The sequence below is a fragment of the Typopeltis vanoorti genome, chromosome 10 (genome assembly GCF_054136105.1).
Source record: "Typopeltis vanoorti isolate ZY-2024b chromosome 10, IOZ_Tvanoo_1.0, whole genome shotgun sequence".
Lineage (NCBI taxonomy): Eukaryota > Metazoa > Arthropoda > Arachnida > Uropygi > Thelyphonidae > Typopeltis > Typopeltis vanoorti.
This window is the reverse complement of record NC_143558.1, coordinates 65,395,020-65,412,143: the sequence shown is the minus strand read 5'-3', so window position 1 is coordinate 65,412,143 and position 17,124 is coordinate 65,395,020. Positions and strand designations below refer to the sequence as shown.

At 33.4% G+C, this 17,124-nt stretch overlaps 1 protein-coding gene across 3 annotated transcripts in view; it reads right to left on the bottom strand.

The window, feature by feature from the left end:
- Positions 1–17,124, bottom strand: part of LOC150102476 (uncharacterized) — a 54,081-nt gene that overhangs the window by 18,166 nt on the left and 18,791 nt on the right. For 2 of the 3 annotated variants that reach the window (XM_090399239.1, XM_090399241.1), the window contains 2 exons: positions 10,271–10,340; positions 5,148–5,749 (listed from right to left, as the gene is read on the bottom strand). In XM_090399239.1, coding sequence (XP_090255365.1) covers positions 5,148–5,749; positions 10,271–10,340 — 672 coding nt within the window. Of the gene's footprint in view, positions 1–2,368; positions 2,469–5,147; positions 5,750–10,270; positions 10,341–17,124 lie in introns of all 3 variants that reach the window. The other variant, XM_090399240.1, reaches the window with a different exon arrangement.

Sequence of the window (17,124 nt, the reverse complement as noted above, 5' to 3'; positions counted from 1 at the left end):
TATCCATGAGTCAACAATTTGAAGAATTGTTGCTCTTGATATTTTCAGAATATTTGTTTGGGTTAAGCAGAGACATACCAGATTACTAGGTTATGATCCTATCATCAGCAGCACCTTGACTGCCAGTTTCCTTCCCGATTGTTTTCTTCCTCTCTTCAGATTTCCCAAGTGGAGTACTCAGTGTTCCACTTTTCATCCATCCACTGTCCATCTCAAATCTTATCCATGGTTTGAGGATGAGAATATACTCCATTCCATTTCTTCATTTGCCAAACCTTTCAGTACAGGATTTTTATATGCCATATTACTTAATATTTAGTGAAATGAGGCCAATCTTGTCAACTCTGTTACCAAAGTGTTCTTAAAATTCATTTCATTACCCTTCATTTTTGATAACTCAGATTTCCAGATAAGATAAAAAGATCCTTCAGGGATCTTTTTATCTTATTCACTGTCATACTTAACACAGCATCCCCATCTGATCTTTTGGATACCGTTTTTACGTTAGAAGGGTGCACCAGAAACTGCCTAAAATGATTAAGTGTTCTGGTTAACACCTCTCTCTCTCTCACACACAATCTATAAGAAAGTAACTGGAATGTATTTTTGCAACTTTTTCCAATAGGTAGTTACATTAGATACTGTTCTAAATTAACTTGCATTATTCCTCCACTTTCTTTCCTCATAAATAAATAAATAAATAAAAAAAAAAAAATAAAAAAAAAGCTGGTCAACATGCATTTACGCTTCAGCTTTTAACCTAGTGAACTAACATCACCTTCTTCCATTCTATTTAGAATTTCCAAAACGCTTTTTCCCAAGAACTGGTTCTGTTTGGAAAACAAGCTTTTTTTTTATTTATTATTATTTGACACCTCCAGGGAGTCCAAAGACTCATCAAGGAAGGCACCTGCTCTACAACTGTCTCCACTCAATCCACCAATACCAGCCACCACTAGTATTTCCACAGACAAATCGCAAACATCCATGCCCACGAAGGGATTCGAACCCGCAGCCTTTTGGTTGGAGAGTGGATATGCGAACCACTCTGTCAGAGTTTAATTTTTTCTGGTTACAGCACCAATGTGCTAGTTTTACAACTTTCGGTGGGATTAATATAAAAAAGGCATTTTTCAAGTAAGAGTGCCATTTTTTTTTTGAAATTGATGACATATCCAGCTTATCTATCCACATTCATTAGTCTCTTCAGAACCAGCAATCCAATTCTGTAATATACAAATAACTGAATATTTTTCTTCATACTATTCATAAGTTAAACAGCAATTTAGAATTAATTACCAGAAGAATATTTAAGAAAAATCAACTATTACAAAATATACTTAAGATATCAAAACTATTTCAACATTTGGTAATGCAAGTTGTCATTTTAAGCACTTAATTTTTAAGCATTTGCTGACTAATGCTTTAGTTTACTGAAATATTAAAATAACAAAATAAGTTATGAGCTAATTAGACCTAAATTCTCTTTTAATACTGGAGCTTATGCCAGATTTTTTCACTGCTGCATGACAGCATTGCAGAAGAACATTAAAATATATACTATTCATAATATCAATTTTTTTTTAAAAATTATGTTATGAATATTATCATATACTTTAACTATTATAATATTATGCTAATTAAACAGCTTTTATAGTGGTTTGCAAAAGTATCAGTTAGCTGGCAATCATACCAACAGATCCATAAATGGTTTCCATGATGGCAGGCACTCACTCAAATATCTTATTTGAAAAATTTATGATATTTACCTGTTTCAGATTACAAACAGGTATATGTTTATGTACTCTGAAATAGTTAAAGTAGATTTTGAACTAGGTAACCTCCTGGACATTAGTTTTAGAAGGCTAGTCCTGGATGCATAAATGTCCTAATACAAAAACCAGCTTCACTCATCTTAGGCTTATTAAAAATCAACTTCCAACTGTTGAAGTATAGACAAACATGAGGGAAGGTGTCATGGCAATAAGTATATATACTTCAACTTATTCCAGTTTCTTTTTGGAAATAGTCAAAATTTTACCTCCAAATAGTTACATTTAGTTTAAAAAAAAAAAAAAGTAATAATTACTAGATAAGAGCAACCTGTAGATGTAAACATCTATAATTTAAAATAGCTAAATACAGTCTATGTCTCCAAATACTGATATGAATCCTTTTGCAAACAAAAGATTTAATCTGAATTATTTCATACTATCAAACTAAATTATATGCCACTGTTTCAGGTCACAGTACATTCAGAAAAGATGAGCAAGAATGACAATTGACATGTGTTGACAGCTGAATGATCAAGTCATGCAACAAGGACTGCATGTACAAATAGAAATATGTAGTGTAAAACTTCACTCACCATTTGGATTATTATCTAAGGCAGGGCGGTCCAAAATCAACAATTATGGTCTTGCAGGCCCACGCTTGCTTTGAATGTAACTGACTGGCTGCACACATGCCTGTGCATTAGAAAACATATGAACGGTAATTTTAGCAAAATTACTTGGGCAGAGCCTTGCCTTTTTTTTTTTAAATTAGTGCATCAATAAATAACTGACATGGTCATTCCTTATTAGTGACAATATTACATAAAAAAGGCAATTAGATCTCCAAATAGAATCTTTGAATTTACAAAACAATTCTAATCATGGGAATTAGACGACAGACTTAGAATTCTCATATTTTGATTCACATTATATATACTCATTTTGAAGTGATGGATTTCTACAAAAGATTTATCAAAAGCTTCAGACTTTTTCAATAAAATTTAAGCTTTGTTTCTGGATAGCTGAAGATCTGACAAATACAATAAAAGCTATGTCTAATTTGTTCCTATCTTTTAGGACAAACTAGCCAACTAAGGACTCAAATGCTAATAAATGCAATATTCAAGAACTATTATTGATGAATGTTTCAGTTATGTGAAACATTAAAACAGATTGTACTAAGTGGCAATTCAGACATACAGTCTGAATCATGTAATAAAACCCTAACCCCAAAGGAGGAAAGAAAGAATATATTGATCAAGATTTTATATATATATATAAACAAAATAAATAAAAATTAACAGAGACCTGATTTCTGTTTCAGGAACAAAAGTTTTTTTTTTTTTTTTGAAACTCACTTCAATAATGTCCACAAAAAAGTTTGAGTCGGGTCATGGAACAAAAATGGTACTGTCTAAGTTCGTAAAGATACTTCATATGCAAACTTTCTAAGCTTACACATGGAAAAAGGATTAAACTGATAATATAATTTCTTGGCATCTTTAATTTATGGTACTTGTCCATCATAAGTTACTTCAAAAAATGCTGACCAAGATGAAATATAAGATTAAGATGTATGCGCTGGTTTTTAATATTTAAATTAAAAATGCATGACATCTTCTGTGTTTCCAAAATATCAAATAAATCTCTTCTTATTTAACAGGATTCATGCTTTATGTAAGGCTATCTGCATGTTGAAGAATGAAGCCTACAAACCAGAGTATAATTCTCTCATTTAAAAGGGCACTGTACATAATCTTATACAAATTATAGTAATCTAGATTAAATAAGATTTTTTCACTCAACGAATCATAAGATTTGTAATTAAAGCACTTCGATCGCATTAATGAAACAATAAACAAACCTAAAAACGCTGTTAAGTAATTATCAAATTAGTTACCATAAAAAAAGATTTGTTATATGAAAACTAAATGCTTGTAATTTAATTTAAAGCTTTAACAGAAGTGTTAGCCTTTGCCTGCGATTTTTTTTTTTGTATGCAAAGAAATCGAGCATTTAAGAATATATACAAAATAACTAAACAAAAGTGTAACACAAATCGACTGGAAAAAAAAAAAAAAGATATTTACAAAGTGTCAATTACAACCAGAATCAATTATGTAATGCATATGTAAATATAATGAAATAAATACAGAAGCATATTGTGATCATGATCACATAAATGAGATCAAGTCTGCTTATTAACAAACCATTAGATTTGCAGCTAAGGCACTTTTTCCTCATAATAATGAAATTAGACAAAACTGCATTATGATTGATAACATGATTTTAAAAAGACATGTAATCTATTGACTTATTTCAAAATATAAATCTTATGAAACTGTCTGAATCAAGAAATTTAAGTACATGCATAATACTGATTAATATAGCACATTATATTAATTTGCATGTACTCAGTATTAAACATTTGTGTGTAGCTTTCAAGTATTCACTATTAAAAGAAAATCCTTAGTTTTTCATATGCATAAAATAATCCAAGTAAAAGGATTTTTTATTGGACTGAAATATTTTGCAACCATCAAATGCTGGTTTGAACAGTATTTCACTAGTAGAAAGATGTATATTTTAAATAACTGAAAATTAATTTATAAAACTATTTTTATATACTGAAAATAGTTTATCCTATGTTTTTTTTCTTTTTTTAGAAAAGCATATTTCATTAGCATTTAAATAAATGGGAAGTCTTTAAAAATCAGTTTAATTTAAACTAATTTCTAGAAAATTTGAGGAACTTAATACAAATAAAGACTCAGTTGATATCACTGTTATAGCTAAAGGGAACAAAAGGGATGATGAAAAGCTTATCCTATAAATGAGAAGGTCATAGTTCTGCTAGCTTGGCATTTGATAAATCATAAATTAGTCAAATGACTTAAAATTGCAATGTCAAATGTCACCGTTTCTTTAGAACAGTATCAGTTTACTCAAACAAATAGCTGTTGTAAAAAAAGTAAATGATAGGTCACATCTGACCATTAATGCTTGGAAAAAAAAAAAATATATATTCAGCTTAAGCAAATTAGCCAATTTAAAGCAGTTTAAAAAAGGAATGGCATTTGCAGCAGGGCATTATCCTCTTCATGAAGAGGAACTAAGAAAGTGGAGAAGAGGAATTAGAATTTATTCAGGATAAACCAGTTTTCAAAATTATTAGAATGTGTTACATTTTATCACTGGGGAGATGCAATATTCAAGTTAATAAACATGTTATATCAACAATGAATACAACTTAAATACTATTTAAGTATTACTAGATGAAAAATCCTAAAATTAAATTTCAGTGAGTTACTATCTTCTGATGAGTTTTCAGTGCTTTTTAAAAATGTATTAAAGACTGCACCAGCAGCTTACCTGCTGCATCTTTTCAAAGTCCAAACATGGTCGTTGAATATTAGCACCACCACTATTAGCTGTAGGTGTGCGCCTGTGCCTCTTCCTAGGAGAGACAGAACACAGCTCATGTGGTGGAATGTTTGCTGATGATGAATGGAATACCTTTGGTGGTGGTGAAAGCGAATGACTGGGCTTATGAACATTAGCGGGTGGGGAAGAACGAAACTCCACAGGAGCTGAAAAGCACATAAGGTCCCGCACTTCTTCATCTGAAGAGCCAGAGTTCTCACCAAAACTGAGGCGATTGGCTTGTGACCATTTTCTTTTTTCAGGATGTTGGCAATTCCTTTCTCTGTGAATGACACTTGAACTATTTATAACTTCTAATTCTTCTTCAGAGCTATGATGGTCATAATTATGATCACTGTCACTTGGAAGTGCAGAGTCTAAGGCTGGTTCTGGGATCGGACTTTCCAATTCTGTTTTTGAGGCCCTTGAGTGCTGTTGATGCCTCTGTATATGGGCATAAGCATGGCTTGAATCACCATTTACTTCAGCTACTCGTTCAGTACAGTCTGAGGAATCATCCTGACCATCCAAGTGAATAATGTTATCCATATCTAAAAATTATATAAAAAACAAATTAAAATGGCATTTGAAATATTACCATTTCTTAAAGTATTGTCTACTAATGAACTCTACAAATCCATGTTTATTATTTAGACATAACCTAGATGAACAATAATCTGTTAAATATAAGTCATCAGGGAGAGGATTAGGTGTAGTTTATTTCTTTAAATACGACTGCAAATTAACTTTTGCAATTTAGCTATTTATCAGAGAAATTTTACAATTAATGGAATTCAAAATGTATTACTAGAAACAGATGTTAGATTTTATAAAAGTCTGTTTCTTTCTGTTTTTCTAAGTGATTTATTTTATTATAGAATATTTTTTAAAAAAGTTTAGAATGAATGCTCCTTTAACTTCCTAAAATTTACCAATTTAAGATTGGTAATTCTCCCCCACCCCATGTTTATGAACTAATGAGATGATACATAGCATAAATTGCATCAACAGAATTTGCATTTTAAAAAAAAAAAAAGTTTTTTTTTTTTTTTTTTTTTTTTTTTAAATGCAAATCCCACTCAAGAAAGACTAAAACCTTTGAGTAGTACAATAAATTGGACAGGGTTAGATAATCCAAAAACCTTGCCTTAGGAACTGGACCCAAGCTATTTCAGCTGCCAAACCAGCAGTGGTTTTGCACCAGGCAATAAAATCTCTCTTCCACCTGAGAAGATTCATATAACATAGGATTTGAATCTACAGATTGGAGAGCAGAAATTTTCCATCCAAGCAAGTATTTCTCATACGTAGAAGAGCATGCCAAGGGATGCAAAAAAAGTTTCAGTTCAGAGGCAGCCACTAACAGTTTTGATAATTAGTGATACTGATGCAATTATGGTATAGCTAATTTCAGAAGGGAATGCAGACTAGCAATTCCAATAATCTCATAACAGCTTCCGATTTAGTATTTATTTTTTAATACATACTGAAATCGCTTATGAAGTAGACTAAGCAACCAAAACCACCAAGTCAAAATAGTTTAACAATGCAATCCATAGTAGTGCCTGTGGTTATTATATTATTATCCCAAGACCTCATGGAGTCAAAGACTCATCTAGGAAGTCCTTTAGTCATATACACAGCTCATCACACTGTGCCTTAAGCACATTCAAGTTCTCTGTAGACACCACTCTCAGCAAGGCATTTCAATCATTTGCAACTTTGTATACAAAAAACCTGCTTCTCACTGCACACAACCTTCTTATACAGCTTCCAGGGATGTCCTCTGGTTCTCCCCTGATATCCCAATGTTTTCTGTAGAACCTCTCCAACATTGATCCTATAAACAACCCCTTAGTAACTTGTAGGTCTATCATATCACCCCTCTTCCTCCTATTCACTAGACTCTGTAAATTGCATTTTCTCTACCTTTCCTCATATTCGACATCCCAGAGATCGGAAACTGCCTTAGTAAGTCATCTAGGGACCTTTTCCAACATCACTTTGTCCTTTTGAAAACCAGGTGGCCAAATCTGTGCACAGAAGTCTATATGTGGCCTAATCAAAGCCTTATACAATGGAACAAGAATCTCCTACAAGACAGCCTCATTCCCAGAATTCTTTGCGTTGTCCTCACAATTTTGGCAATGTGTCAAAATTTGGCCACTATTACCCCAAGATCCATTTCTTCCACCTCCAACAATATATCTCCACCAAGCATAAATTCTACATCCCATCTTTGTTTCCCAAATTTTAATACCTTACATTTTGCAACATTGAACTCTCATCCCCCATTTCCATTCACTCAATTTATTCAAGTCTTCTTGTAAGGCCACAAGATCTCTACTCTTCATAGTTCATTCTGACTTTGCATCATCTTCAAACAACTGAATATCCCCATCCAAATCTTCACCAATATTAACATATAGTTAAACAGCAATGGCCCTAAAACAAACCCCTGAGGCACACCACTAGTGACTTTAATCTTCCTGGATATTGCTCCCCCATAAACAACTTGTTGATACCTATCAGATAGCCAGTCTCCAATACACTAATATCCAACCACATCCCCTCTAGTGTGACAATCAACTTGTGTGATAATCTATCAAAAGCCTTTGAAATCTAAGTATACTAACTATTATACATCTCTACTGGTGACCTATTGGCTCCAACCAACTCTGCCATCTTTTTTAGTCTTATTAGACAATTTCTCACAAGACCTCTAGACCACTGGAAAAAAAATTTAGATTCCAAAAGGGTCACTCTTGACTAAGAATGCGACCTTTAGGAAGGCATCTGAAAGAAAATCACTTCATTCCTTTTCATTACCCACAATCCTCCATATGTTTGTTTCATTATGATAAAATTCTCAGGAAAGCATAAACAAAAGAAATAACTATTCCAAGGTTTATAGAAAGATCCAACTTGAAGCCATTTTTCTAGTATGTCTATATCCTAATTACCTCATAACACATCGAATATAGTATTCCCAAAATAAGCAATAAATCAAGGTAAATTTTTCATCAAAAAAGGTATGCACCTCTTTATGAGGTCCAGATTCTTTGGACCTTTCCCTGAATATGTAGTTTTCAAGATGATAAATTTTATAAAGTTCTATTTCATTTGTAAGAGAAATACTTTCAGGAAGCAGCAGGGCTGTACTTACATTTTTTCCTGAGGATGGCAGGTCCTGAGGAGCTAGAGTGTACTGGGGGCCCTTCCTCATTGTTTGGAGCCCTTAAATTGAAACTAATTTTTAGAGGGCCCAGCTAGAGCCTTATGTGCCTGTGCATAAGTACGGCCCTGGGAAGAAGCCCTCCATCTCAGTATAAGATTGGATAATCCAGCTTGGTTAAAAAGGATTTTAACAAGTATCCTTTCAAAAATTCAAACTGAAAAAAGGCATGCACCTTAACACAAGACAAGCGCAAAAAACTATTCTAGTTTAGTAGAATAGTTTTTTGCACCTGAATAGTTTAACCTTTAATAGTTTTAAAGGTTAAAATGATTAACCATTTCTAAAAATTAAAAGATACCAAGAAGTTATATATTCTTGGTTTAATTCTTTATCCAAGTGTAAGCAAACAACGTTCACACATGAAGTATCTTCACAACTGGGCTACTTGTATATACAAGCTTCAGTCATTAAACTGAGAATAATTTCTTGGTATCATTAATTTATAATATAACTAAGTGAAAAAAAACTTTTCATCTGTGTAATCCAGTGTATTAGAATGATCATGTCATCCTTATAATATAATTTTCTGCAATAAAACAAGTCAAAAAAAAGAATTAAAAGTAACATGAATGTTTAATTCAAAATAGAAATCATAAAAGCCACTCAAAAATAAATTCAGCTGATGCCAACATTAGCTAAATTACTTTCTATTGTTCAAAACATTTATAAAACAATGTGCATCAGCATAACTAACTAAAGTCATGACAACAAAATTTCTTCTGTCATATCTGGGATTATAATAACAAAGTGGAAGACTAGAAGCACAATGTCTTAAGAGGAGTATCCTCTACTGGCACCAGTAGGCAGCCTTAACTGTCGGGCAAAGAAAATCCATTTTTACAATCCTGGAAAGTTTCAAACAACTATATTTGAAATTTGGTTAGTTTTTCAAATCTGTTTATTCTCATTTCTTTTGTGTTTGTATTTAGAGTGGTGAATTCCTCATTTCATTCTGTGCCAAGTGCCCAAGGCATGTCAGCTAAGCCCAACTTGCATGTTTTGTAACTTATTGTATAGAGATACTGAAAGATCTTCCAATAATCTTGAGGTTTATCCATAATACAATAAATTGCAACTTTGTATACACCTGGAACAGAGAGGGGAGGGAATGTCTTTAGGAAAAGCAGCTAACTTTGTATTCAGTTTGAAAACTGAAATTTCTAAAGTTTTAAATATTTTTGAGGAATTAGAGCTACAGACAAAATCTCTGCACTGCTTTCAACTCCTATATGAAGCTGGATGCCCTTGTCTGCTTTCCTAAAGACAAACTCGTTCCTTTTCAGTGAGAGGCATACAAAAGTCCTTTTAATTCTGTATTATGGACAAAATTGGAAAATTACCATTCGTCTCAAACAAATAGTCACTGCCACAATTATGGCAAGTCAGGTCTAGTTCATCATATTTCATTATACCCTTGACTGAAATCAAGGGTATAATGAAATCTGCTTTACTAAAGCAAATCTTAAGTTTCACACAACCACAAAGTTGTTTGTGGTTGTGTGAAACTTAAGATTTGGGACACAATAATTAGGACCTTCCACCCAACTACAAATGCTCATAGAAGATAAATTTCAGATTTTATGCTTCTAGCCAAAATCATCCATTCATTCTATGTAAAAAACCATTAAATCTAATTTATTCCTTGTGTATTCAGTCCATTGAACCAGAATGAGTTTCAATCAGTACTTAAGTTGATAGGAACAATTTCTATTCCACATGCACAATGAGCAATTCCACAACTATCACATGAAAAACAATTTATAGAAAGATAGTTTATATAATTCAGTTCTATTTAAAAAACTGAAAAAGTACTTATTTCTAAGTCCTGACTTACATTTCTGCAGTTCTTCAATGTCAGCACTTTCGTCGTCTGATTCTGTGCCAGAATCATGATCATCATCAGTCTAAAGAGCAATAAGTAATGTGCATGTTAAGAAAACTAGATTACTGAAACTTTGTTGGCCAAGATTTAAAATTTTTTAGTTTATAAAAACTTAGACCATCAATAACTAGCAAATTTCACACAGGAAAAAAAAGAAGCTTTCCAATATATAATTCAAAAGAGCAATAAATGATAATATATTATCAAACCTTTATCAAAATAATTAGAAGTTAGCATATACAAGCATAACTAATCTCTCAGCAGCACCCACAAAGAATCTTTCTAGATTATGGATTTTATCTAGATTAGATAAAATAGTTGCTATTTTATACATAAAAAACACACATAATGGATAGATCTATATCCACTAGAACACAGGTCAATTATCTAACTGCATTGGAAAATCAAATTTCCTGGTTAGTTAATTGAAGAGTATGCTCAGCCAAAAGCAAATGTTTCCCAGGAATTAGATATGCTAAACCATTCAAGTATAGAAAGATGTTAATGATGATTTGGTTATGCAGAGGTCATATCTATAGATGTATTCAGCCTAGATTGTACCAGATTTGCAAGAACATTGACAACCAAAGGCCATATAATTTTAAGATATCAGTTTTGCACTTTTCTACTAGTTTCACTTTTTATTTTTTTTAATTTATCAGAGCTGGAATGGAATCTGATTTAACAGAGGATGTGTGATAGCACATGCACTAGCTGGAATTATCAGTTTCAAAACAAAGCATATCATGTTTAAGTTTGTGCACTTGAGATTCTTGATGGACCACATTTCATGCAAAAATACCTTGTTTTTATAACACTGAAGAGGTGTGTGTGTGCAGCATTTCTGAAACTAGCTTTCAGATAAAGCAATCATGGTCCCCTGTTTTCTGCCAGAGCATAGGATGACCATAATTGGTAATATGATAGGCCAATCTGTTTTCTTTTGCAGATCTTTAACATGTTCTGACATGCTAAACCCTGGGATATAGCAATTTGTACTATATGATATACAGCATGAACAGTGGATTTTATAGACCCCTGAAGTTTAGAGAATGGATAAGATGATTTAGGAAACTAAAAACTTTATGTTGAACTGTGGGATAACAGCTACTTTCATGTTAATTGAAGTATTTCGAAAATACTATCACATAAGGCAAGGTAAAGAAACCTTCATAAACTTGGTTATCATTGTCTGGGGGGGCAAGGTAAGATTTTGTTTCGTTATGTGAATTTGTATTTTGAATGGCTGAAGTTGTTGATTTTTCTAAGCTGCTAAGTGCTACATGCTCCATCTAAGCTTCATTTTTATTTTTTGCACCAGCTGATGGAATGAGGCACCCTTAAGTGTGACTAGGCTTTCTGCATGCTGGATAACATTTCGGAGAATGCTACGAGCTCCACAAAAAAAAAGAGCTCTGAAGATCAGATATCCTCAGTGGACCTCACTGACTTCTAAAACATTTTTCATAGCTAGCACCATCCCACATAAGTCATAAAATTTACACCTCACTGATAAAAAGAATGTGACTGAACCATTAGATCTAGTAAGGCTAGATATCATAAATGCTCTGCAGAGCATAGACTTTAGAACCACCGCAAAATCTTTTTTTTCCACAGGAAATGTTTCAAGGATTGCATAAAAAATGATTTCATGTTTCAATAAAAATACAAATCAAAACAAGATCACCTCTCTGCTTCTATCCAATGGAATCATTTGGGGGAAGAAAAAAAAAAAAAAAAAATGATCTGTGATATCTGGCTAGGCTCCATGATACAACTAAAAACTGGTGGACTACTGAATGGCCTACATCTATATTTCACTCTAACAGGACTATTTCTAGACATTACTGGAGGACTTGTTAAAAATATTATTTGGTAGACAGAAAGCCTATGAAACTCAAAAGATATCTCCATGCCTTGCCACACCTTCAACCTGTACAAAAATAAGTAAAATGCTAATAGATACAGCTTGTCACATTGCTAGCAACATGAAAAGGAATTAAGGACTTAAATACTTCAGTCCTACCAAACTCAAAATGAATACAGTCACAAGATCAACCCATCCAAAAAAAAATTGCAGTAACCCTACCTTATATACATCATATTTCTAAAAATATCCAGTATGACAAGTATCTTCAATCCCACTATGAGATCAAGGTTTACAGCCTCTTACCCTTTAAACCAATTATAAAATACTGTTCATGCAGCATGCTATGTAGGATAATCCAGAGAAAGTTGCATATCAGAACACATGGTAAATGCAAGGGGAAAAAATCTGAATTAGCTTATTCTACAAATAAAGATCATCCTGTACTCTGGAAAAAAAAAAAAAAAATGCAGACCATAACTCTTGTCAGGAAATTCAAAGAAGTTTCTGAAATGCTATGCATACCTTAAAATTGTGATCTTTATACTTTAAAGTAAAGATCATTAATGCACAACAAGCTGATCTACATTAGTATTTAAACAACTTCAGTGAGCTGACCATGACCTGAGTGAATCAAGACAGATCAATTTACAGTGCTAATGCACGATGTCTCAGATCATAATGGTTTGGCATTAGAACAATCATGGGATGAGAAAAAAAATTGAACAGGAAAATGATTCTAAAGACTTCAAAAAAAGCTAGATATGAATAGGAATCTTAAGTTAATTTGTCTATGACTTTAAGCACTACTGATGCCTAACAGGTATACATCAATTGAAAAACTATCCTAGAGCAACAAGAAATTTCACTTTTAATAAAAAGCAGTTTAGAAAGTGTTTTGTCACATTTTCACATGTAGCAAATGCATTACAAACAGAAGCACAAAGTAAATTTATTTTGTTTGTCCAAATGCTTTTATAACAACTGTTTTTGTGAATCAGGCAAATGATATTTTACTTTTGAAGTCACATGAAGGATAAGAGCTTTCAAAAGGAAATACTAAATTTGAATATCCAGTTGAAATTTCAAACTCAGAAGTTAACTGGTATCCTATATAAATATGCAAAGTTAAAAGATGCCAATTCTGATCAACTATGAAAAGGAGTGAGTTAATGATAAGTCACTAACCACTCACTTTTGAAAAAAGGAGCCAAAGTTCTAGAATAATCCAAGGTGGAAGAACTATTCTGTGTGGCTAGACAAGTGTGACATGTACCAAGTAGTGTTCAAATCCAGAGATAAAGGAAAAAACTATTTTTAATTGAAGATAAAATACAGCATTTAAAATACTGGAAGCAGTCTACATAAAGATTGTTTAGGCTTTGCAATTAAATCAGAAATGTTCAGAATGGAAAGGGCAAGGTAATTAAAACATTTAGGAATGCAATTCAAGAAATATAACTTTGAAAGCATGACAAACAAAGTAGAAACTGCTTGCATCTTTCTGAAATTTTCTATTTAACAATCTCTTCAAAAATATTACTTTACTACTACCCAAACAGTATTGATTTGTTATAAATTCTGCAACCTCATGTTGAGAGCAACACACACACACACACACACACACAGGCTTACTTTCCTTATGCAAGCCACAAGGTAATGAAGCTGCTGAAGATTTCAAAGTTAAAAGTTTACCAACTGGCCTATCAAACAAAAAATACTCCATCCCAAACCACACCTTAAATTTCTTAACTGTTTTCACATTTATCCCATGCATTCTGCTCACCTTCCACTCCTAACAAAATATCTTTTAACTTCCAGAGATGGTCACTTGTTCAGCCTGTCTCCATTAAGAATGTGCATTAAACTGATACAAATTCTTTAAGTCTTAATTATATTACTCCTTTTATCCACCAAGCTTGCCACATGCTACTTCCCTAATCCATTCAGATACTTGACAATACTGAGTGCTTTTGTTGTTTTTACATTGTCAGAAATTTAATTATGATTTAATCCTTTAGCCAAGCATGCAAAAACAAGTTTACACATAAAGCATGCTTAATACTAAGCAATCATTTGCCTTACAATTCATAGCACACATTTTTGGCATATATAATTCATGCATTATAGCAAAGTTAGTATCCAGATGGGTTTATTGAATGAATCTGTGCTGCAATGACATACGTTGTTGATTGGCATAGCACTGTCATATCTGTATCTTCTACATTTAAAAAGATTTTCTTGATGGTAGGGATTTTGAGTAGATGTTGATTGCGCTTGGTCTTTTGCAGAAGTACCTGTCTAGGGTTGTACGAACTAGATTGTCCTTTCTCAGTAGACTTTCACATAATAGGCATAATCCCTTAAAATATTAGCATTTACTTTTTAAGTTCTTTCAAAATCCAGATCATACTTTCCTAGAAGAGCCATGACAGCTTCAAAATGACAAAGCTTCAGAGGAAATTTTGGAAGTTAGGCCTTTAGGCTCAACAATGGATATCTTTAGGCACATCATGCCTGTGCTCTTCAAGTGCCAGGAGATTTTCATTGCTGAGGGGCTAAGAATGGGACTAAGAATAGCTGAGCATCCGAAAGTTCAGCTACATCTTGTAGCTCTAATACAGGCTGTCTTGCCATCTCCACAATATTGTTAGTTATTTCGGGTGCAGGATTTTCTAAGCATTCAAAATCATCAAGCAACTGTGGACAATTTTTTTTAAGCCTGTTCACAGCATACAGATCTTCATATCATTCCATGCATCTCATGTAGCCTTTATGCCATCTAAGATTATTATTATGTGACACCTCCAGGGAGTCACAAAGACTTATCGAGGGAGCACACCTACTCTACAACTGTCTCCACCACTCAATCCACTAACTACACCAACGCCATCTACCGCCCACCACCACTAGTATTTTCACACACAATCATCTATGCCCATGACAATTATAAAGTCCTTCCAGAATTTCCAGATGACTTGCCCATTGTCCTTTTCAAGGTCTATTGCTATAATAGACTCTAAGGTTCAAGAAGTACAGTTTGAAAGCAGTCATGACACACTGATCCATGCTGCAGCAAAGTGGGAGGAAGGAATATCACGTGAACATCAGGGGGAACATCTAATGTTTGAGGGTGGCCAGGAGCATTGTCTACAAGGAGTAAAATTTTGAAAAAGGGATGTTCTTCCTTATTATAACTACTTTGTACCAGAAGTGAAATGCTATCAAACCAATCTTCAAGAAGTGCTATAGTTATCCATGCTTTTGCATTAGATCTTCAATGCACTTGAAGTCTAGTTTTAATTAAAGTTTTTCAGAGCTATGGCATTTTCCCAAATAGTACATTAACAAAGACTAGGGTATCAGAAGCAATGGCACCTAGCAGAAGGGTTAGCCTATCTTTAGCCAGTTTGATACATGGCATAGGTTTCTCCTCTTTTGCAATGAATGTTCTTGATGGCATCTTCCAGTACAACTCTGTTATCCGTATTAAAAATTATCTTTGTATAGCCACTATTACCAATAATCTTCACTAAGTCCCATGGATTTTCTGCAGCAACAGCACCTGCCTCTACTCACACTTTGATGTTTCACTTCTTGAACCTATCAAACCATCCACAGCATGCTCCAAATTCAGTATCTTTCATTTAACTTTTCTCGGCATTTATGTCAATGAGAAGGCTTTGGGCTTTATTTTGAATAATGGCCTAGTTTAAGGGGAACATGGCAACTAGTTTGATCATCTATCAAGACAGATTCTCAGTATCAGCAACAAGGTTATTGCTTTTCCTGATTATTAAATCAGTGTTCACTAGATTAGCATTTTCAACTTCAGCTTTAAATTTGTTTTTAATCATGATGTTAACAGTAGTGCAAGGGAAGCTTAGTCTTCAGTCTATCTCAAAACAGTGATGTGCCTTCATCACTAAGTTTAATCATTTTAATCTGACCTGAACAGATCTTAGCAAGAAAAACTTGCTCTCTTTTGCTTATATGTTGAAGAGACTGCCAATGCTTAACTTCAGGCTAAATCTGAACTCATTTGTCAGTGATTGCCATGATTTTAATCTTTTAACTCTAGAGTGTATAATATCTATTTAATGCAGAGCCTGTAAAGACAGGTCACTATTTTCAATTACACTCAACAATCTCACCTCAACTCTTCATGTTGGCACTACTGCACAAAGTATCCATAAGACATAGTGAAAGCAGTTACCATAGAAGATTATCAAGGTCAATCTGTTAAATCAGAACCAGTGGTAAATAAATCCTACTAACAGGCAGATGGCTACCACTTTCAGAGCAGTGTCAAGTTAGACATGCTTAAAAGGAATATGGTTGCCCACTAAGACAGGGGTTTGCTCCATAAAACATCTTCAATTCTGCCTTTACTAAGGACAGTAAAATGTCTTAAGGCATTTTTAACTTCTATAAGGATTTTTTTTTAATCCCCTTTTATAGACTTGTTAGAGATTTATGAGCGGTTGAGTTTTTTTTCCCTTTGCTTTGTATTTGTCAAATGATTTTGGGAAATATGGATGGTCAATGTGTCCATCTCTTCTGGAAAAATGCCATGTCAGTATTTAGTTTACATTCAGCAAATGCTCTTTCTCTGGGAGCATCTGGTGGCTTTTCTTTCACTGATGCCCTTGCCACAATTTTCATATGTGGATTCTCACTGGGTGGGATCATTTTGGGAGTTGTTTCTGGAATGAGACTAATAAGTTAGATGACTAATGCATTTCAGAGAACACTTGTGATCATAAAGTTTAGGTATGTGAAAATTAGATGGTGGAATAGACATACATGTTGCTTTTGATATTTTCTCAACTGTCACAATCTCAGCATAAGAGGATTTCATGACAGGAAGCTATCTTCTTGGCATCCTAATGATATTTTGTTCAGTTTTTCATCTTTTGTATTTCACCTTGGCAATGCA